The sequence below is a fragment of the Sardina pilchardus genome, chromosome 2 (genome assembly GCF_963854185.1).
Source record: "Sardina pilchardus chromosome 2, fSarPil1.1, whole genome shotgun sequence".
NCBI lineage: Eukaryota > Metazoa > Chordata > Actinopteri > Clupeiformes > Clupeidae > Sardina > Sardina pilchardus.
In genome coordinates, this window is record NC_084995.1 from 23381539 (window position 1) to 23405538 (window position 24000).

A 24000-nucleotide genomic window follows, 5' to 3' on the forward strand; every position below is an offset into this window, starting at 1 on the left:
AATATCCTGTCAATATCCTGAGCCTATGAGTATAATGTATTATTATTATAATTTTACAATCCGTGCCTTTTGGAAAACATCGTATACATCATGGTCTAATAAGGTAAATAAATAAATGAGCCAAAATAAATGAATAAAAAAGAGCCAAAATATGCTACAGAGAAGATAACTTCGCAGGCATGAAAGATACGCACTGGTTCCAGAGATGCTTTCTGCAACTTTTCCCGTTTCTGCTGAGCTGTCACCACGTTACCGCTTACAGTTTCTAGGTATGTAACCATAGGCATGCACACGGCGTTGACCTCCGCCATCTCAACTCAGCGCTGCCGCCTACAGTTTTTCGGATGAATCTTTTCATAGGCTAAATGTTTTCAATAAACATATTTAATTGGATTGGATAGTCTCCAAATGTGTTAACCAATGAACGACGTAACGTTACAGTTCACTTTGGTAGCCTACATCCTAACTTGCCACAAGGATCTGTGGATTTCCAGGCTTCCTTGGAATTGTTGTCAAGACGATTCCGCAGCAGTTGTGTAGAATCCACGAGGTAGGTTACTGAGGATACAGTGACGCCAATCTGTCAACAAAGACATGCATTGGCAAAACACGGATCATGGATCCTAGATTTTCGTGTAGGCTACACTACACAACACATGCAGGCTTTCAGTAGCATATATGCTATATGAAGTAGGCCTGAATTATGCTAAGTAGCCTAATAAAATTGTCATTGACTTTATTAAGCAGACTTATCTAAAATGTTTGTCATTTAGGCCTAGCCTATTTATATATGGCCTTTTTTACCTTCTACCTTATTCTTATTGTTGGACAAGGTAAGGCTGCATGATTTAAAAAAAAAAAAAACAATATTAGATTGAATCTCATTTTCCTCATTTTATGGATTCTGAGTGAATTTCCTATCAGCAGCTGCTGTGATTACAACACTCTGGAGATGACTTTGGGCATCAAAAGAGTGGCATGGTTAGAACTGCAGCAGGCAGCACGTTGGTGGAAAGTCTGTGGTGGAATCTTCACATAATTGGCAGACAGAATAATTGGTAACTATTAGGCAGCTGGCTTTCCCTTATGATTCATGGCTGTTTTGAAACACCGGTCAAAGAAGAAGTAGGAGAGAGAAGGAGAATGGTACATGTGACGTGTGTGTGCGTGTGCGTGTGCGTGTGTGTGTGTGTGTGAGAGAGAGAGAGAATGTGTGTCAGTGTCTGAGTTATGCTATCATCATCTTTGTCGTCCACAACCAAAAAGCCACAGCACACAGCTTGTGCTTGTGTGTGAGTGTGTGTATGTGTACATGGGCTCACTATTTCGCAAAGCCACCTAAAAATAAAATCTAAATGTCATGGATTGCCACCCACCAAACAGGAGTCGAGCCGCTGGATAAGCTACCCCACCAACCTCCTGCACTCATAACTTAGGTGCTTTCTTACAACCCCTCAGAAGCCATGTCAATGACCCAACCCCCACCTCCAACACACACACACACACACACACACACACACACACACACACACACACACACACACACACACACACACACACACACACACACACACCACACTCACCCCTTTGGGTTCCCCACCCTTGTTGTCTATAATCCGCTACTTGTTGGCAGATCGTAGATCAGTGGCTCCTCAGAGCCTCTGCTCTGTGTGAGACAGGAGGACCCTTACCCTCCACCCACCACCGCTACTATCTCCACCACTCTCTCCACCCTCCTCCTCCTCCACCCTCCTCCACCCTCCTCCTGGCAGCCCCCTCCCCTCCTCCTCCTCCTCCTCTCACCCAGACAGGCCATCCATCAGCCCTTCAACAAGTGCGGGGGCCTGGGAATATGGCACAAATGAAAAATCATTGACTAGGAAATTGGCAAGTAATAGGATCCCCAACTGGGTCTAGGTGAGAAAGCTGGCCGCCGGGGGGTAATAACAGCCTCTTACAACTGTATCAGAGTTTTTTTTAGAACAGCATCCTTTCCCATTTGGGGGTGAGAATCTCGCTAGTCTAATCTCTTCAGCTATCAGCCCCCAGCCCCATCTCGCCTAGTGATGGCTTTTGATTAAGATATATCATTTCACTTTTGTGGTGTTCTCTGTTGAATTCACCTGTGGTATTAGTTCACTTGTGGAATGCCGGCATCTTGGGAATATTTCTAAATATTTGTCACTTTTGTTGCTATGATGAGCAGTAATTTGATGATTATTTAAACACGCAGTGAATCTGATGCATTTCCCAAAAACATTGTACTTTAGATAAGTACAACGACACTGATCCTCCAATGACATTAAAAATATGTAAGAATATGAGGGTTTTGAACTGATTGTGGCCACCATTCTGACCGAGAGGGCAACCCGAGAATCATCACTGAATAGAGGAAAGAGATACCCACAGTGAAACGACTCTATTTACTACATCACCAGGGACCCCCACTAGCACCAGAGCACCAGTGGGGTGAGGATCACTTGTCAATCTGTGTCTGAATCAGATGGCTTCAGATTGATGCTTGTTAGCTTGTTAACTCAATTGGAGCCTGCTGAAATGTCTCCAGGCCACCATAGATACTGTGAACGAGGGTTGGCGACGTCGGGCTGATCTGTGGGGCGAAGAGATTTATAATCAAAGAAATTTCGGTCTACTGGAATATGAGGCTTTTTTCCCCTCACTAAATAAGTAAAATTATTAAATTAGAATATTAAATTATTATTTAGATGATTAAATTAAACACTATATCCTCAGACTTGGCAAAGACATAGCACCCCCCCCCCCCCCTCCCCCCCCATACACACGGACACACACGGACACACACACACACACACACACACACACGGACACACACAAAAAAAGATAGAGACCGATCCATAGACACTGGATGTCAGGTTTAACCTTTCTCTCTTACCATGCACAAGGGCAAGCCTGGCATCAATAAATACCACCCCATAGGAATCACAATCTTCCAGGAAATCCAGCCATGATAATGCACAACGGTTTCATGGCACAGAAAAACCCAGCAGCAAATGTCAAGGTCTTGTGTGTTTTCCCAAAGGCCTACAGTACACTCAAAGGTGTTACAGCAAAGCGTTCAGTGCACAGCTGAAACATTGCAGTGCAGTTTGGCTCCAGTCATAGCTCCAGCAGGCCTAGACTGAATTATGGTCATTTCTCGCGTATGAGCCGAACGTATAAACTGCATGACAGCCTGAAGTGTATTATTGACCGTACAGTACTGTATAGATGCGGTGTAATGAATAAGTCACCCAAGGTGATGCTTGTCTTTGGTACATGGTGAGAGAAAAATGTTAAACCTCACATCTGTGGGTCTGTCTCAACTAATCTATGTGTGTATTTGTGTGTTTGATGGGGCTGGGGTGTGTGCTGTGTGGAAGGGTTGTTAAGTATGTCCTTGTCATTGCCAAGTGTGAGGATGTGTACAGAATGTGTGCGGTTATGGGGAATGTACAAGTTTGTATTGTTATGTATGTGTAATATGTTATGCTATGTATCATGTTACTGATAATCAATACACAGTAAACAAACAGACATGCATTTTACTTGTTTTAATTAGGATGTTGTCTATGAGCTAAATGCAATTCCCTATTTTAGTGTGTTGAATAGCCACCACATTTGAATGAAGACAGTAGAACAACTGTTGAGTGTAAACAGAAAACAGTACAGGTTTCAGAGAGCCAACTTGAAATGAATTTTATTATTGGTTGCAGATGCTTATTTTTTTTGGAAATTGAAATTTAATTATGTTATCCATCAGAAGCTAAATGAGACAGTGAAAGACCATAAAGTCCTGTTTTACATTATGCTTTCAGCCATGATTCAGCAGTTTCATTATGGCCCTCAACCAGCATTATAAATTTAGTCCATGAGCATACAGTTTTAAAATATGCTCGACAATCTTTGCTTCAAGGTCTCTCGGGAAACACATTTAGCATTCATGACAGCAGTCCTATTCAACCTAATGATATTGTAATTGACTATTATTCCAATAGATGGTATATGGTAATGGAACAACCTTGCGCGAGGAAAGTAATCTCTTTCTCCGGCTGATTTGTTTGTATAAATGCTCATTCTTCTTCCCAGCCATATATAGACAATGGAGGTGTCAGTCCTATGCCACAGGAGACCCCATGGCTCTGGCAGAGAATTGCTTTAGCGGAGGAGATCGCGCTGTAGAATTACATTTGATGTGGCGCCCTTGTAAGACACTGTTTGAGGATGCCCTGGGTGACAAACACTCTTGTCACTCGCGTGTGAAGCATTTTTCGGCAGCAGAAAGCGATTGGGATCACAGAGCTGTTATCACCTACAAGGCTTTATCTGTTTGCCAAATCAGATAATGAACAGAGAGCACGTCTGCCCGCCCAGCCAGTGTTGTGGAAGATCTGAGTTTGCAGCCGTGACTTCGTGAACTTCTGCACTCTTTAAAAATAGGGTTTTGGGAGTGCTATATAGAACCATGCTGGCTTTAAAGAACCTTAAGGGTTCCTTTGATGGCCCCTTCAAAATGGTTTAAAGAACCATTTAGGGGGTGCCATATATGAAACATGTTTTTTGGTTCTATATAGCACCCTTTTTTTCTTAAAGTGTGTACTGAGTGTACTGAGAGATACTGACTTGAGATATCCTGTAGGTCTATAAATACAGACTGAGATACAGTATAGAGACCTACAGTACTTGGTGTCATGCCAGGGGAAAACCTCCATTATGTACTGTAGAGATGGTGGGGCTATGGGCTTAAAATATTTAGTTTGAGGACAATTTCATCTCACCATACTTAGAAATACCACCTTGCACCTGTACACTATACTGCACCATGAAGTCAATCCAGTAATGAGTCGTTAATTCAACTGTTATTTCGATGCATGTTGAGATCACGAGATCCTGCTGTGATTCTGTCATTGTCTTCTAACCTCGTCTTCTCTCTTCTTTAAATTCTCTGTGTTCTAGCTCTTTGGAGTCCAATTAAAACACAGTATTCACTAGAATACTTAACACGCTCAACTTTCTGAGGTGGATGGCACCCCAATTAACCCGGAGAGTGGTAAATGTCTTTAATTATAAAATGTTAATGTATTTAATTAGAGAATGTAAATTATTAATCACACTTCTTTGTGCCTTTGTGACAAATGTCTCCATCTATCTCCTCGGCGGTAATGGCGGACAGCGTGAGTGGACGGCTTCGCTTTTAGACCCAGATTTATCGCGCGCTTCCAGTGATCGCCGGCGCCATAAGGCCCGGCTCCATCAGAGCTCCGCCGCACCGTCTATCATAACCGTGCAAAAGGAGATCTGTGATCAATAACGGTCTTTACCGTTAATGATGTTCTTGTTAATCTGGAGTCAGAGCGAGGCTCCCCTGTGTTTCTCCTCTGTGTAGACAAACTACCTGGGAAAACATAACTGGGCGCAAAGTGGGCTAATGAGGTATTAATCAATCACTGATAGTCAAGCAGCAAAGGGAATAACTATGGCAACCAAACACGAGAGGGGGGAGATGCAAATCATTTTGAAAAATCTCCTCTCTCTTCCTTTCCTTTGTTCTATTTTTTTTTTGCTTTGTTTCTCTCTCTTTCTCTCTCTCTCTTGCTCTCTCTCGCTATCTCTCTCTATCTCGCTCTTTATCTCCCCCTCCACTTCCACATCTTCTCTGTCACACCATCAATTTAAGTGCATCCAGTGTGTGGGTCCCTGTGGACATCATTTTGGGATAAAATGTATGAGTCGAGAGACATCCCTATTCATTCATAAGCCAAAGGAAGAGGTTAATCACATTCCATTAAAAGGGTGGAGGGGGTTCTTGATCGCCTTCTTGCTTTAACCTTTATAATGAACTGTCTCCTGGCTCTCCAGGGCTCCCTATCTCAGCCCAGTGTCCAGCTCTCGTCTGTCTGAGAGGGCTGCTGACGGCTGGGTAGAGGTGGTCAGCGAACTGGCAGCTCACTGTGACAGCCAGAGAAGGAGCCTGTGCGAAGAACACAGACAGCCAAAGACAACGGAGAGAGGGAGAGAGAGAGAAAGAGAGAGGGAGAGAGAGCGAGAAAGAGGGAGGGAGAGAGAAATTGATAGTGAGTGAGAGAGAGAGAGAGAGAGAGAAGAGGGAAGAAAAGAGGTAAGGGGGTGGATGGTGAGAGAGTGCAGGAAACATCATTCACAGCGCCAGTGACAGGTCAATTAATAGGGTGCCTACATTTAGCAGCCTCTCAGCCCATCGCTTTTGTGACTCTTTGTCTGTCCACCATGTCTAAGAAAGCTGCTGTATTATTAATATGAATTTTTCGTGCCTGGCAGGCACAGCCACGGTTTATTGGCCAGGGCAGGAGAACATGGTGTCAGGGGGGAGCAGAGTGGCGACGGGAGAAAATTGTTATTCTGTTCGGCCCCGTGGGGAATTGTGAGAGCCATCTCTCTGAACGATTACTCTCAGCATACTCTTCAGACGCTATCATTGGGGTATATGTACACACTTAGAGAAAGTACCAGAGTAGTAGTATCTCTAGGATATGTTTAATGCACTAATAATACACTGTGGCAAAAGCGTAGTGTTTGAACGTGTGGTGTGTTTTATTAATCTTTGTTGTGCCCGCACAGGAGTGGTGTTGTTAGCCTTTGGCCTCGGGGGTGTGGTGATGTGAGGAGAGCGGTGATGTTTGCTATTTTTCTAGACGTCCTGTACAAACCCATCTGCTCACAGCTCTTGTTAAGAGATTCCTGGAATGACTGGTGAGCCACATGGCAGGGCAAGATGAATGAACACATGATACTGCACAGGTCCTAATAACCATCCTGTCCCCTCAGGGGCCTGCTGTGTGTGTGTGTGTGTAGGTGTGGGGAAGTGTGTGTGTGTGTGTGTGTGTGTGTCTAGGTGTGGGGGAGTGTGTGTGTGTGTGTGTGTGTGTGTGTGTGTAGGTGTGGGGGAGTGTGTATGTGTGTGTGTGCATGTGTTTGTGTCTGTCTATGTTTTTGTGTTCATATAAGTGCAAGAGTGTGAGTGTGTATATGTGTGTTAGTGTGCACACCTGTGTGTGTGTGTGTGTGTGTGTGTATGTATGTGTTTGCCTTTTTATGGAGAGGGACATTTCATTTTCATATCTCACTTTCTTTATCACAAGCTTGTATGCACCAGCCCCCACCGCCCGCCCGTCTCTTGCTTTCTCTTCTTGCTCTGCCATCCCATTTACTGAATGTTGACAAACTGTTGTCTTCCTTTTATACGCTGTAATAGTGGAAATAATGTGTTTTTAAATGTTGCTGCAAAAAAGCCAGATATTGTTGTTGTTGATGAGGACAGCAGAGAAGTAACCATTCTTGAAGTGGGCTGTGCATTTGTCTACATTCTAGAGGATGCCTATCTTACCAAGCTTTTAAAGTATCAGCCACTCAGAGACATTGTTGTACAGCTTGGGTACAAATGTAAGCTGTTGGTGTGTATATTTGGAAGCCTAGGTAATATCCACAGGCTAGTAGTCAGAGGTTTGCAGATTGCTGGTCTCTCTAAGCCAAGAGCAAAGGCTCTAGCAAAATTCTGCTCAATTTCTGTGATAATTGGCAGTCACCATATATGGAGAAGGCGCTGTTTTTGGTACCCATGATCTGAGACCAGAGGCATAGGCTACTGGTTTTGCAATGCTGGTGTCTAAAATTGTTTGTGTTCAATGACATTCATGGCAAAATGTGAACACAAATAAAGGTATTAAAGTGTGTGTTTGCCTTTTTATGGAGAGGGACATTTCATTTTCATATCTCACTTTCTTTATCACAAGCTTGTATGCACCAGCCCCCACCGCCCGCCCGTCTCTTGCTTTCTCTTCTTACTCTGCCATCCCATTTACTGAATGTTGACAAACTGTTGTCTTCCTTTTATACGCTTGTACCAACTGGCAAGCCTTTGATGGGGAAAAAAGAAGTACACAGGAGACCATGCGTAAATCCGTGTTTGGAATGCATTCTCTTGTAAGCCATTCTCTTATCTACAGATGTAAATATCACTTCTCACAACACTCCTCGAAAGACATTTTTGTCATCTCTTGTATATTTTATTCGCTCTCTAAACGTGCAACAAAAAAACTGAAAACAAATAACAAAAACGATTTTGACTTGCACTAAAAGAATGCTGCCATTTTCACATGGTGGATAAATGAGCTGTGGAGAGGGAAAGGTCAGTGGGTGGTTGTGATTGGCCGTGACTCCCGTGAGGTATGGAGACTCACCCGCAATACTTACAGGTCACAAGCATAATGATCACACTGTCTTCACAGCAAACACAAAACAACGAGCCATTGACAGATCATTTGTTAGTGCAGATCTTTGCTGTCCACACATTATATGAAATTATCATTATTAGTACATGCATATAGCTAAGTAATACATTCACTAAATTCAATTAATGTATCCACTTGCAGTAAATTAACTCATGTTACAGCATATTCTGTGACTAATATAAAGCGCATCTTGTAACAGCCTGCATTATCATTAAACACACATCAATCAGGGAGTCATGTTAAATGTTCTATTTGTCGGAATCAATCACTGTTCATTAGTTGATGGTAATTCCAGACCCTTTCGTAATGGAATGCCTGGTTGGATATGAAACTGCTCTGTACAGCCTGTTGCCAAATGTGGTTATTATATTTCTCATAGCATGGGCGTATCAGATGACCAAGTGATTGCTTGTTTTGTAATGATCTCTCTATCTGTCTCCCATATCACTGTGGTTACACATATCTGACCACTCTGGTAGTAATGAATCAAGAAAAACAAAGTATTACGCAACAGCACTTCCTCTGTTGTATAAAGCTAGTGTAGCGTGCGGCCCACAACCGTATTGATTCCTGAATGCAGAAGTGACACGCTCCCCCTCCACCCTCCCCCAGCTCTGTGTAGTGGACATGAGTAAGCCAGTGGAGGCAGCCGGTGCCTTGATGGGACTCAGCTGGAGAGGTAGACTGTGTATGTGTGTGTGTGTGTGTGTGTGTGTGTGTGTGTGTGTGTGTGTGTGTGTGTGTGTGTGTGTGTGTGTGCATGTATGTTTGAGGGGTGCTTGTTTGCTCTTGTATCTATTCTTTGAGAGGTTCTGTGTGTGTGTGTGTGTGTGTGTGTGCTTCAAGTGGAGCTCCTCTATCTCCTCTCTCTCTCTCTCTCTCTCTCTCTCTCTCTCCCTCTCTCTCTCGGTGTCTGCTGTCCCTCTCCCAGGGGTGCACACAGCAAACAGGGATTGATTGGTTTGGGATGCGGTCCTTCTCCAGAGATGACCCTGGGGGTCAGGGGGCACCTGGGCTGCGCGGTGAGCCGGGCCCATGACAAATAAGAGCGCGAGCTTGGATGTGCTGGAGGAGCCGGTGGAGGGTGTGTGTGTGTGTGTGTGTGTGTGTGTGTGGGGGGGGGGGCTTTAGAGCACCTCGTAAATCCAGCGTGCAGCCGGGCCATGCAACCCCCAGCAACCCCCGACTGTTCCACACCAGACCATTAAAAATGAAAAATGGGAGTCGAGACAACAGGCGTGCGGGGCAGGAGCGACCGCACAATCCTCTTCAGGCATTTCACTTCACTTCACATCTTTTGTTTATTTATTTATTTATTTATTTACTATCTATCTATCTGTTGTTGTTTTGTATGTCGTGCTCCACTTAAACTTAAGCACTTTTTGGAGTCAATTTGTGCTTTCTTCCCATTCCCTTTTTTTTTTATATTACTGGCGAGCTCACTCCGGATATAATAGCCGCCGCTATGGGGAAATAATTTTTTGGGCAATTTGTGCAATGAAGCACACCCAGACTTGCCATTAGCTAAACCTATATACAGTATATATTAGCCATTTAACAGACTTGATGACTTTATATGGCATTTAACACTGATTGACCAATTTGGCTGAGATATAGGGCCCTCGGGGAGGAAATCTCCTAATTAACATACTTCTGTCATTTCTTCTGGTGTACCATTGGTGGGTTAATTTAAGAGTAGCACCAAGGGCTGTAATAAGAATATAAATTAACCTGAGAGTCAACTAGTGAATTAATTGTGAGATTGTGTGTCATTCAACAGAGTTTGTTTAACTTTAAGCCATAAATGTGCTGTGTTGAGTGGGAGACTAATCAAATTCCTCCAAACTGTTTAATTTATAACATTATTATTATTATGTTAAAATGATGACTATTATTATCATATCATTATCCATTTTCCTCCATAGGCTTTTGATTGAGCTCTGTTGGATACCGTAAACCTGGTGCTCTGTCTAAATTTGCACCAGTGACATGTTTACATGGATCTTCTCATGCGGTGAAGAAGCTGCCAGAGAAGAGATTTCATTTTCGCCAGACAAAATTGGGAATCTGGCGTCGCCTGATGATACGCTGTGTTGTCGGGGGCCGAACACCAGGCTCCAGCCCCTGTGTCACAGCTGCCGGTGCGCCGGACGGCCAGGATATGGACTCAGAATTGGATTTTTTTTCCCCCGTTCCAATCTGGAGCGGAGGATATGAGGTAAGATAGGTGAGGGCAGATGGGAGAGGAGGAGAGAAGGAGAGGAGAGGGAGAGGAAGGAGAAGAAGAGGAGGAAGAGGAGAGGGAATGAGTTGAAGGTGTTGAGGTCAGGGAAGCTGAACATGATCAGGGGCCATCGGACCCGCAAACAGCTTTTTGGACTCCTGATGCACAGGGCCCCAGCCAAACACTGGGAGAAGGGAGGGGGGGGCAGGTAACGGCTCACTGGCCCAATCTACGCTGGGAGACAGGTGTGTGTGTGTGTGTGTGTGTGTGTGTGTGTGTGGCAGACAGGTGTGTGTGGGGCAGCTGCTGCTGCACTTGTTTTTCTGTGAATAAGCCAACTCAGGCCCTGGTCAGCAGGACTGACGTGGCCAGTTTGTCCCTCCTGTGCCCGCCATGACGGCGATGACACTCTGTCACCATCTGCTCCGGCACGGAGGAGGACTCCCAGAGGAGAGGAGAGGCCGGGCAGGCAGGAGACGGAGAAGTGGGGGAATGGAGTGGAGCTCCAGTGCGCTGCATAGCTGCCAGTTAAACATCGCTAATGAGCGCGCCTTGTGTTGGCTGTGTTGACGATCAGGACGTGGTGGAGAGGCTAATGGCTTGCATGTAATGCCACTGGTAATAAGGCTGACCCATATAGTCACAGCATGCTCGCTGAGTCATGTGATCAAGAGTTTAAGTGGTCAGGGTGCATAATGACCAGAGATGGAGGACAGTCAATGCTCTCTCTCTCTCTCTCTCTCTCTCTCTCTCTCTCTCTCTCTCTCTGTGTAGCTGGTTTGCATTCAAATGTCCAGGTAAGTGACACAGCTAATTGGGTTCTCAAGAGCTTTATCTCCTAGCCGTAATGCATAATGCAGACATTCAATCCAGTTCACCTGATTAAAATCAAGTTCCTAAATCTGCCAGTTAAGTAAAAGCAATTAACCCTAAGCAGGTCTACAAAGCCTAGTCTTGCTTTTCTCACTAAAGAGATGTCCATTAACACAATTAGCACATACCTTCGCAGCCCTACTGTAGCCTATGTGTTAGTTGTTTTGTCTTTATCATACTCTTGATGAGTGTAGCCATTGACATCATATCAATGAGCACAACATGGCAAACATAAATATCGCACAACACACATTTCGAGAAGCTAAAAATCAATACGTACCGGTATATGGACAAGTAGGATACACCGCTTTATTCAGCCGTCAGTCAAACATGCAACTATAGTCATTATTTACAACAAGGCGTGGAGGAAGAGGTTGATATAACTAATGTAGTATCAAGACTTGTCCACGAGTCGGCGCTCTTGACCTTCTCACCGTGAACGACAGAAGCTCGAGTGAAAAGTTTTTGTGTTTTGACTAACAATACTTGTGGGAGGAGTAGCACATCTGCGATTGGTTAGCGATTTGCAGCGTTCATTTCGTGATTGGCCCAAACGTTTTAAAGAGAGATAAGGGGGTCCTCTGAATCCCCCCTCCCACGTCCACCCGCTCATCCTCGGAGCTCAGCCTCTGTTCCCAGACTGGTTCTCACACACTATTTACTACGGCTTGAAATGTGGCACAACGGTCTGTACTGGAATACTGCTCTGTGACAACTGGAGGATTTTGCGCGCACGCCGTGTTGGTTTTCCATACGAGGAGAGAGAGAGCGGAAAATATACTTTTGCCATGACAGTGGATTTGTTGACGATTTTGTGTGTAATCACTACGGTGGCTGCAGTAGAAGGTAAATGCTTGGATTTATTCTGTGTGGTGTGTAAAGGTGTTTTCATTTTATCTGAGTGGAAGGTGGTTTCGCCGCTGGTTCTCAATAGCCTACAACGGGAATATTGCAATTTCATGATGCGGTTTCAAATGTTCATGTCTCTTATGCTGTTGTATTTTTGTGGGGAGAATTCGCACACGTGGATCATGAGGGACTTACAATTCATCTGTCAAGGTATTCAGGTTTCTCCAAGGATGCTCTTTCTGTCAAGCTACGGCGCACGCGGTGATGTCGAGGAACGGTCTCGAAATTGACCCATTTTGCCCCGTGACGCACGGCCAGAAATACAGATTTTCAATTCCGAATTTTAAAGTTGGCTCGTGAAGTGAGACTCCGTGGATTTTTGACTAGTTGACGTTATCCATGCTGTTACACTGTCAATGAGTTTAAACATTCCAGGGCCAAACTGGACCTAATGCTCGCACTTTGAATAGCCTACAACCGAGTTGTAGTTCTGTTGCGACCGGTGCAGAGCAATCCTTTACTAACAGAGGATGACCAAGCCGAGCTACCTGGGTGTGTTTACGTAGGCTACCTCCCGAACCAATGGATAAAAATGGATAAAACCTCGTCGGGTAATTTATCTAAAATAAATGCATGATTATTGGTCGTAAAGAAATCTTTTAAACTGCCTGTGATACATACATACATGCGAATTGCGATAATTCTAGCTTTAGAAATGTCACCAAACAGTGGAAAAACACCCCGACTGACAGATGGTTCTTGCCTGGATGTTACTGTACTGCCAAAGCAGAATCCGTTGTGTTTATAATCGTGCAGAGATTTGATTGACTCCCAATTCAGTGATTAACATGCATAGATGCTATTTCTAATTCAAATCAGCGCGTCCTCTCCAAAACACATATCATCGTTTACTAGACACGCACAGTGAGACTCGCACGCACACAAACCGCGCAGGAACAATAAGCATGTCGTTTCCCCATATAGGTAACAATACAGTTTATAGCTAGACATTGAGTGCAATTTAGTCCATTTGTCCATAATCAGCACGGATAACTGTTTTGGAATATCTCATTCGAGACGCCCTGTGTAGGCTACAGCGGTCCATAGTGGTCCCCACAGTTCTCCCCAAGCTGTTGGTCAGCACGCCAGTTGGAGCAGCTTGGACAAGGTTGCTGAGGCATTATGCTGGCCATTAGTGCTTTGAAACAAATTGGATTGTTCTGTGGAAATTGTCAGAGTAGGTGGAATTGCGTTCACTAAAAAAAACAAAAAAATCACCAAAAGCAGAACAGATGGATGGGACACAGTTGAAAGATGACAGCGGGCTAAAGCCATCCCCAATTTGGTGGCTAATTGAAAGAGAATTGGCCTTTGGCAGGTTAAGATGTTTGTTGATCCTTCTCGGGCTGTCTGTGGCTGTGGCTGTCCCTGTCGCCGGTGGCCGTGGAGGGGGGGGGTGGGGGGGGGGGGGGGCACACTATCCGTGTCTCCCTGTGCTCCCCATAATCAGATTATGCGCCCCTAATCACCAAATCGCCCCAATAATCACAAACAATGTGTCAAAGATCTGCCCGCCACAATGGGGCAACTCTGACAGGCCAGTCTGACCATCTGGACAGTGGACAAATGGCACATGGCATGCATAGATTTATATGAAGTGATGAGAAAGAAAAACATTGCAAACATTTTCCTTTCAGGGAAGGTGGTTCTTATTGGATCTTATGGTGCAATGAAAGAGGATAAGAATCATTTCTTGAGTATGCTGTTCCTTTTGTCATTAGGTCATTTGCAGGCAATAGTGCCTTTGAGTGTCTGGCATGAAATGAGGGTTCTGAGCAAATTCCTTTTTTATGTAAGCAGTGGAGTGCTTAAGTGTGATGTCAGTAGCCGGCTTGATTATTATGCCAGTGCAGCGATGGGCCAGGTACTCAGAGGGTTGTAGAGGATAAATAATTGCAGCACTATCTATTGTTAGAAAGGTTGCTTAATAATCTGGGCAAATGTAGCGCGCCGGCTTTTTAAAAGGGTGACACCATGGTTCAGAGCTACTCACTGTTCTCCCATTCTCTCTCTCTCTCTCTCTCTCCCTCTCTCTCTCTCTCTTTCTTTTTCTCTCTTCCACTTGTCTGTGCATCCCTTCTTCCCTCTGATCTCTCTCATTTTCTCCTCCTTCTCTTTCTTTTCTCTCTCTCTATCTCTCTTTCCACTTGTGTGTGTTTCCTCTCCTCCCTCTGATCTCTCCTTCACCCCCCTCCTTCTCTCTCTCTCTCTCTCTCTCTCTCTCTCTCCGTCCTCCTTCACCTCTCTCTTTCCCTCTCTCTGCTCTACATCCCCGTTCCCCACTCAGGAGGATTTCTCTCCAAAGCCAAAACAATCAGCCGCGGGCGGCTCTTTTGGGCAGAGGGGGGGCCAGTGCGGGCAGAGGAGCGAGAGGGGTGCGCGGCGTGCATGTGCGGAGAGCGTCGGGGAGGCGTCGCGTCCCCTCCTGCCCCCTAATAATTTATCTCCCTCACTCGCGACGCCTGCGCGTGGGCGCGTACTCAAAGTGAGCAGGCCCATCCGTGGCTTAATTGCTTTAAGGGCAAACAGAAATAAGCAACGTCTCCATAAGTGGGGGGCGAATTGCCTCGGCCGTCGCTGTGAATAATGATGTGCAGATGCAGGAGAAATACAGCGCCTCTCGCTTTTTTTTTTTTGTTTTTTTTCTTGCACTCTCCCTCGTTTTCGTTAATGGCATGCAAATTCCTTTTCTCTCTTCTCATGCCAGGCGGTGGGGCTTTGTGATTTATGTAGCTCTCTCTCTTTCTCTCTCTTCCTCTGTCCCCTCCCTCTCTCCATCTCTCTCTCTCTATTTATCTTATGGCGTGGGTGTGTGACTTCGTGGTACCATTTTTCGGTGTCCATGATCGGCATCATGGTGCAATAAAGGTTTTTTTTCACACACAGTCTCTATTTCTCATCATCTCCCTCTTTTCCACCCTCATACCCCTTATTTTTCTATCTTTCCATCTCCCTCCATTTGTCTGTCTCTCTGTCTTTCTCTCTCTCTATTATTCCGTCTCGCTACTGTATCTCTCTCTCTCCCACTCTCTCTCTCTCTCTGTGTCTGCGGCTGCTGCAACCCTTCACACGTCCTCATCAGGCTTGTGCCTAAAGCCGGTGGGCTGCTCGACCGCCCGTCTGTAATCACACTTGTTTATTTGGTCAGAGGGCCTCCGCTGCCTGCTGCCTGTCGCTGCGCTGACCGCCATACACTCACAGGGCCCCTACTGCGGTGACCTTTACCAGGGCCAGACAGTGACATCCATCATCACCATCAGTAGCAGCTTCATCATCATCATCACCATCACCATCATCATCATCATCGCCACCACCACCACCAGCAGCAGCAGCGTGTGTCTCTCGCCCAGGCTGAGAAGAACGCAATCAGGCCTGCTGGTGTGGCTACTGTGCTCAGCAGCACTCCCTGTCAGTGAGGGCTTCTGGACATGAACCTTCTCCATTAGCTGATTGCGTTGGAGCGCTAGTGTGTTTTTAGACGCCGTACTCTTCTTTAATAGGGGTGGAAGTGGCACGAGAAACACTGAAAGACGCAGTGTCACCCTGCCACTCTCCGCTCGTATATCCCGGGTTATGGCCATTAATCCGCAGCTGTCCACAAACATTTATGGTGATAAATTGTCACTTTGAGGAGCTGGCCCCGTCGAGCTCAGGCTCTGCAGTGAAGTGGGTGCCAACAGCTCCAGGTGCAGGGACGAGCGCCCATGGAAGGCTACCCTCCTTCAAGCCACGGGCAACGCTGAAAGACAGCGAGAATTTATGGCCCGCTAACTGATTTGGCGCCGAGCCATTTTGTTTGTTTCGTCTGCCAGTCGGTGATCTGTGTTTTTGGCACAGAACCGGCCCGGCACGGTGACCCCAATTTAAAGCAATTCATCACTGACATTATGAGATGGTCAGCGTTTATTGTCGGTCAGCCTCTCCTTAGTTCTTTCTTTCTTTCTCACTGGACTTTGTTTCTATTGGTCATTGAATGGAAGCGTGTAATCTGACCAAGGCACTGTCTGCATGACTCCATTAAGTCCAGTCTTTAGTCCAGTCTTTATGAGTCTCTTTATTGGAGCCTCTCAGAGATGGTAGACAAGTGCAAGCAGAGTTTATTACCCACCACTGAAAGGTAAACTAATGGGTAAGTAGCCCTCTAAAGTATGTGTGTGTGTGTGTGTGTGTGTGTGTGTGTGTGTGTGAGTGTGTGAGACATGTACCTGCTGGTCAGTTCTGCTTCATGTCTGGCCGGCCGTCTTCTCGCGTATGACTCACGGATTTGGAGGAAGTCTAGAGGAGTCACTAATGGAGGGACAAATGAGATCGCTCTGCTCGCTCTCACTCTCGCACTCGCCAAATGGATGAAAAATGTGTGTGTGTGTGTGTGTAAGTGTGTGTGTGTGTGGGGGGGGGGGGGAAGCAGAAAGTAAATGCCCTTTCACATTCCTCACTCTCCTGGCTGTATTGAGAGCTGGGGAGTGGGAAACACAGAGAGACATGTTAAATGCGCAAATGGACGGATCCGCCACTCGCCTCTCCGGGGGCCGTCGGTGACCTCACGACTTCTGGCACGGAGCGCAATTTTGTGTACTCACTTCATTACCTACCCCGAGCTTTTCCAGCGCGGCGGCGAAACGGAGGTACGACCGCTATTATGGCCGCAAATGGACACTGCATGAACCTGTGATGGCTTCATTAGAGGAGCGAGAGTGCGGTCTGTTGTACCTTCGCTCGCTTAATTGCGTCTACCTGCACCAGGTGCAAACAGCCTCTGCTCTAAGCTCCTTGTGATCACACTCCAGAAGGCAGTGATAATCCAACGAAACGGTGCCATGTGTGAAAAAAAAAAAAAAAAACGTACCACTCTTTTTGAAGTTTGTTTTTGGTAAAAAAAAATGTAGCAAAGGAGAAGAAAAAGCAGCAAAGTGTCCTCTGACACGTAAGGGTGGGGTCAGATGATTTTGTCAGCCAATTAGAGCCTGCGAGAGCGCTCCGCACCGACTCTGAAGATTTATGTTCGACATAAAGGGTCATGTATGGGCGAGTGAAGAGCACGGCTAGAGAGTCCTGTGTAGAGGCATCCCCAGACACTTGTGAGACGAGGCAACATATGGTGCCAGCTTTCCTGTCAGTTTCCACCGTACGTATTTAGAGTTTGCCACAGGCACTCGCAGCCCCGGTGACCTTTTCCTTCACTAAAGACCAGCAGCGCTCTTGAGCGTCTGTGAGTGAGTGTGTGTGTGTTTTACGGTGAGTGTGTTTTACGTGTGGGTGTTTGTTGTGTGTATGTGTGCGTGTAAATCTAGTTCCAAGAGAACTCCCTCCACCCCTACCCCCCACCCTCCTCTCCTTGGCCTTTCCCCTTTTCCTCCTGGGCTCTGACAAATCAGAGCTAAGTATCCTGGGAGATTTGGGCTCAGCGAGTCCCCCCCCCCCTCCACCAGGTCCTCCCCACCTCTACAGATCTCACCTTACCCCAGAGACACCCGAGCCTCCAAGAGCCAGATGGTGGATCAGCAAACGGAGGAAGAGGAAGATGGAGGATGCTAGCAGGCAGGTGTGTGTGTGTGTGTGTGTGTGTGTGTGAAAGCCCTCCAGGAGGCGAATAGGGACGAGCTCCCATGTTGGCATCCTCCTGTTTTTCTTTCCTCCCTGTCGGCTCCGTGGTTTTCTTGGCGTCTGTAGAGGACCATATTTTAGAAGTCAAATATTTGATGCCTGAAGTTTGAAGCCTTGCTGTCTGGAAGAGGCCTTACATCTGTATGCACTGATGTTGCCCCCTCTGTCCATTTGTAGAATGTGGTTTTAACATTTCTGGGTGATATATGCCGTTGTTTGGCGCTTGATTTGGACTTTTTCCATAGGAGGTCTGGCAGGCAATGTAAGCACTTAAGTTTCTGATCTATAGGGTTTCTATACTATTCTGCTTTTTATTGTGTTTTGCAAAAACAGATTAGGTTTAAATGGCTTCTCTTTGCAGTATTGTAGCATTGAAAGATCGATCCTATATAAATGGATAGGGCCAAACATAAAACAAAGAAAGTAAGAAGTATTCCCTGGTAAAGTGAATACAGAAGGAGATAGGAACCTCTGGTCTTCTTTTGGGGCTGTCTGTGGCGGTTGGCTATCTATTTCGGCTGATTAGGTGACCGAGGCTAGGTCAGCAGAAACTCGAGCCTCTTCAATATTTTCCAGCAGAAGGGGGATGTTGCAGAAAGCATTGATTATCGAGTTAGCAGCTTCACCCCGCGGGCCTCTTGCCTTACAGGCCAAGACTAATAATGCAGCGGCCGATATCCACGGGCCCCTCACTGGCCTCGGCCAAACGCTCCGCTGTTGACATTTAGTCTGTTCGCTGGGCCCTGGTCGTTTCGGAGGCGTGAGTCGCTTTAATTAAAACTCCCAAACGGGCAGCGCAGTACCAGCCTCCGCCTCTCCGTGGCTAGCAACGGGGCTAACGGTTGCCATTGGCCCCTGAAATCACTTGCACTTGTTTAAATAGATGTGGTTGTAAAGTTTGTTTAGTTTTCTTTTGCCTTTTCTGTCTGAAGTGAAATGTGACCCCCCCCCCCTCACATACCCCACCATTTTTTTCCCCGCTGTTGACAGAGGGAAGAAGAGAATATTTTTGGAGGGAAGAAAAGTAGACGAGAGAAAGTGAAGAGAACAAAGAGAGTCAATTAGGATTCTTTTAATGAAGTCTGGTGGGAGTCTGCTCTCCAGCACCAGGAGTTCATTTCACCTTTAAACCCACAGACTGGAGCAGGAGGGGTCCGGGGTAGAAGACTGGAGCAGGAGGGGTCCGGGGTAGAAGACAGGGGCAGGAGGAGTCTGGGGTAGAAGACAGGGGCAGGAGGGGTCCGGGGTAGAAGACTGGAGCAGGAGGGGTCCGGGGTAGAAGACTGGAGCAGGAGGGGTCCGGGGTAGAAGACAGGGGCAGGAGGGGTCTGGGGTAGAAGACAGGGGCAGGAGGAGTCTGGGGTAGAAGACAGGGGCAGGAGGAGTCCGGGGTGGAAGGTTGTGGGGGATTTTCGTTTGTGGTTACAGGGGAAGTATGGAGCAAAGCCACAGCTGGATTTTGTTCTGAGTCCCCCCCTCTCTGTCTCTCTCTCTCTCTCTCTGAGTCTATCCTTCTTTTAAGAAAACCTGCAAATAGTTTCAGGTCTGTTGAAAGTCTGTGCTGTCCTGAATGCATTAGTGCAGAGCATGTGGATGGATTTATGTCTCGCTTGTCTTTCCTTCACTTCTTGCCCATTTGTGAGTCAGATTAGATATTAGATATCGGACGCAAACGTGGCCGACTGACCTCCCGCTTGACCGCGGGTCGGAGCAATATAGGCACTATTCCTCTTTCCCTCTGGTTTTCATTAGGACTGTATGGTATGAATAAAACTACTTGTTTCCATGTTTTTTTCTCCTTTCCTTTCTGCTGCAACCCCTAACATATAAAAGGTGTTCTCTTACTACACATTCCAAACTGCACAGACCTAACTCTCCAAGGACCTGCCTAGCAGGGGCGTACAAAAACATTCATCTTACATTAAATACCGGTTTATCGCTTATTTTCAAACACACTCTCAGGCCTGTGTGCTGTGTCGTGGTAGGGTGCTTGGCAACACCTTTTGAAGTGCGAGAGGAAGGGAATAAAATGTAGCCAGGAACATGAAGGTCTGGGCCTCTTTTGCAATCCCATTAACAATGAGTTATGGCCCGCTTTACTGACTCGGGGTCAGGACGACTCCCCGTATTTCACCACGTAATTGCCACCAGCATAATCTCTTGCTCAAGTAAAGAGGAGCTGCATGGAGAAATGAGGGTGGGTGGGGTAGGGTGGGGTGGGGTGGGTACTGTGGAGAGATGGAGGTAATTTATTGAGAGGAATGATGAAATGGTGTTGGAAGATTACTGCTGCTGCTGCTGGTGGTGTCGGTTTGAGTGTTGGTTTTAGTGTCGGTTTGAGTGTTGGTTAGAGTTTTGGTTTGAGTGTTGGTGGTGTTGCTGCTGCTGTTGGTGTCAGTTTGAGTGTTGGTTTGAGTGTTGGTTAGAGTGTTGTTTGAGTGTTGTTTGAGTGTTGGTTTGAGTGTCGGTTTGAGTGTCGTTTTGAGTGTTAATGATGTTGCTGCTGCTGTTGGTTGAGAATGGGTGGACATGCTAGGTGTGGCAGCTAGGCATCTTTCTTTCTTTCTTTCTATTTCCCTTCTTTCCCTCCTCTCCATTTTTCTCTCGTTCTGTCTCTCTCTCTTGGACAAGGCTCTGCTGCCCTCCCTTGCGGGCCGGTGTGGCTGCAGAGAGAGCATTTTGAGGTAATTAAGTATCGATCCTTAAACAGCCGCCGTGATGGGAAATGGCCGCCGTCAGCCTAATTACAGCACTGCTGGCAGGCCAGCCCGGGCACTGTGTGTGTGTGTGTGTGTGTGTGTGTTTGTGGGGGCAGAATGGCAGGGCAGGAGCGGTGAGTTTTACCCTCTGGGGTAGAAGTGGAGCGACTGTTTTGGTCCAGACCTGCTATATCACATTAATTAGCTGCGTAGCCTGCCCCTGCCGTCTCCTCCGAGCCACTTCTCGAGACGAGACCTGTGACCGAATCGTTCCGGCATGTTCCACCTGGGGAGAATGTGCTGCTAGAATTCACTCAAACGAGCACTGCCTTTTGCTTATTCAAAACGAAGAACTAAAAGTCAGCCAGTCCCCAATCTGTCATCTGTCATGTGCTTGTTGTTCATAGCCATGTGTGTGTGTGTCTTCCTTGACCTCTCACAGCCTTGAGAGACGTGAAGGACTCTGAAATGGAAACAGGCACTGTGAGGTTACAGAGATGAACAGGGACTGGTGGATAAAAAGAGATTGCGGTTGACACTGTCAGAAAGCAGTCGCTGGCGTATTTTTTTTCTTCTTCTTCTTTTTTTATAGCCAGAGACTCTAAATTGTGACAGATTTAAAAGACATTGTACAGTACCTGCAAAGACAGCCGCCGGGCTCGGAAAACAGAGCTGGTTCGGAAGCGACCCTTTGCACCTCTTATCTTCCCCCTGATGATGAAGATCCGTCTGCATTTCCAGTTGGGTTTGGAGATCTATATATCAGGAGAAGGGTACCCTGTCTGTTGGCACACACAATTTCACAACTGTCCACAAATTTGCTATGCTTCCCTGACTGCTCCACTTTCCTGGCAGACACGGGGTCTTGTGTTCTTTGATGCCGTCTCCTGTGAGCGTACATCTTAGGACCTCAAGACTCCATTCTGTCATGGCGGTTTTTTGTGTCTCTGCTCGCTGAAATAAGTGAATACAAAGAGACAGGGTGTGTGCTGTGCGCTAAATGCTATGGCGGCAACACATTTGTGGCAAGCCAGTACTGCTACCACTGCAACCACCCCCCGCCACACACACACACACACACACACACACACATGAACACACTCACACACACACACACACACACACACACACACACGTACTACTCTGTCAACCAGGGAAAATGATACCACACCACTGTGCTCCATCCCTACTGGCTGGCCTGTCAGAGAGCGAGAGAGAGAGAGAGAGAGAGAGAGAGAGAGGGAGAGAGAGAGAGAGAGAGAGAGAGAGAGAGACAGATAGAGAGAGAGAGAGGGGGATGGATGGGAGTGTGGGTTGGTTGTGGCAGGATCAGCTTCAGGCATTGGGAGCCCAGTGGGACTCACACATACATGTTTAAACATCCAGCTCTAGTGTCTTGTAAGATGTTGTCTACTATCAAACACACATACGCACACGCACACACACACACACTCACACTCACACACCATACTTACAGACACACTAACTGCATATGTGCATATGTAATCTGTTGTATGCATCATACACATACACAAAATTAAACACCATCAACAGCCAACATATAGCCATGCTCATACAGACACAACACCCACATTCATACATACTCAGTCATCCATGTGCAAACACACACACACACACACACACACACACACACACACACACACACACAAACATGCATCTCGCTGAGCATACATGCCCACTCTTTTTCTCTCTTTAGCGGAGCAGGTGAGTACTCAGTTCATTATGCATCTCTCCTGTCACGTGCCTGAGCCTCACATCGTTAGCTGCTCACCCATCTTGATGTATGTGGCTCCAATCAGCCCCCCCCCCCCACCCCCCCATCCTGTCCTCTTTCCTATTTTATTCCTCTAAATGCGTGTGAATCTCCCTCACAATGGGGACCTGGTGGGGAGGTGTTGACTCCATGTTGTAGAGTCAGTTAATGAGTGTGCCACCCTTGGTGTAGCGCAGAGCTGGAGTGGAAGATCATCAGGCCTCACTCCTCTGGTGGGCCACCTCTACGCTTGACACCTGGTTGTTATTTTATATAAAGCGCAAACACCGTGTTTTCTCTCCCGTTGTTTTCCCACATTTTGCGTGGGACAGTTTTTTTTTACTTTGCAAAAAGGTCAGCCAGACCATTAGCTGTGTGTCCCGTTAATGATAAATCAGTGTTGTAAGAAACCCAGAGAGACGACTACGGCATCTCTGTTGGGGTAAGGGGCTGGGGATACTTACATTTGATCAAGCTGACGGGACTTCGTTAGCGCCAACTCCACTTCAGACGCCAACAAAAATCCCCCAAGGCTGCTTCAAACCGGTTCCATCCCCGGCGAGGCAACGTAGCAAAGCAACCCGGCAGGGCCAGAGAGAGTACAGTAGATTGAAGTCGGCACATTAGAAATAAACCCAATTTGCCCTCGCCAGCTAATGTAATGCGCTGAAGTTGATTAGATGGTTTTAGATGTGGAAAGTCTGGCTGATATTCTTAGAGAGAGAGAGTGAGAGAGAGAGTGAGAGAGAGCGTGAGAGAGAGAAAGAAAGAGAGAGAGAGAGTGCCAGCCAAGGGTGTGCCACTACCACTCCAGCACTTCCTGCCATCTGGATTTGTGTTGCCGGTTGTTTTAATCTCCGACAGAAACCCAAACCCGGGTGGTTGCGTTACGGCGTGTGACTGATGTGTTATTCTCACCTCGTGAACCGGAGTCAGACTTAATAAAGAGATGGATTGCGTTAATGCAGCACCATCAGTGCCACAAAAGTCAAGCAAAGCCAGCGTGATGTAAAATGAGATGCCGTTAAAGTAGACGGTGTGAAAGCTTTACTTACTCCTCCACTCACTCACTCACTGGGAACTAGTGTGGAAACAACGGTATGGTGATTTTCAGTGGAAGTCGTGATTTACCACAAGGGACCTTTTGGAACTCAGGTGGCACAATGACATTTCAAGGGCACAATGACATTTCAAGGGCTCCATGGTTACACACACTCTCTCTTCGTTTAAACCCCTCCACGACTTCGTGTTGCCCTTTAGACCTTCGCAAAGTACTATCTCCAAAGCCTGAATAATTTATGGATTGACACTGACTTTGAAATAGTAAACAAATAGGGTGGAAGAGCTTCAAGCAATCTGCCTCTATCTGGTCTATCTGCTGCTTCCTCAGCTGTGTATAATCAGGTGTATCTAGCTGTCGCAGGTGTATTGCTTTTCAAGCAGAGAACACATCTCCTGTAAGCCTATCAAGTCTCCAAACTCAGCACTTTTTGACCCAGAAAGTTCCCATGTTCCCTGACCTTGTCGGTCCCGTTCCAGGGATGTTCCGTACGGTTCTGTGTGTTCCCGCCGCACCGCTGCTCGTTAGGCTGAAGGCTCTCTGGGCTGTTCTGTCTCAGGCGCTCAGCTAGG

General features: G+C 46.5%; 2 protein-coding genes across 2 annotated transcripts in view; one reads left to right on the forward strand and one right to left on the reverse strand.

Annotated features, from left to right (window-relative positions):
- The window catches only part of LOC134098697 (protein FAM227A-like), a 9809-nt gene extending 9332 nt beyond the window's left edge, over positions 1-477 (reverse strand). Inside the window, exon 1 of the mRNA XM_062551665.1 lies at positions 191-477. Within this exon, the coding sequence (XP_062407649.1) occupies positions 191-311 (121 nt within the window). The 5' untranslated portion in view covers positions 312-477. The remainder of the gene's footprint in view (positions 1-190) is intronic.
- Positions 478-12067: 11590 nt separating this feature from the next.
- LOC134067225 (ephrin type-B receptor 1-B) overlaps positions 12068-24000 on the forward strand; it is a 190287-nt gene continuing 178354 nt past the window's right edge. Inside the window, exon 1 of the mRNA XM_062522367.1 lies at positions 12068-12228. Coding sequence (XP_062378351.1) covers positions 12171-12228 — 58 coding nt within the window. The 5' untranslated portion in view covers positions 12068-12170. The remainder of the gene's footprint in view (positions 12229-24000) is intronic.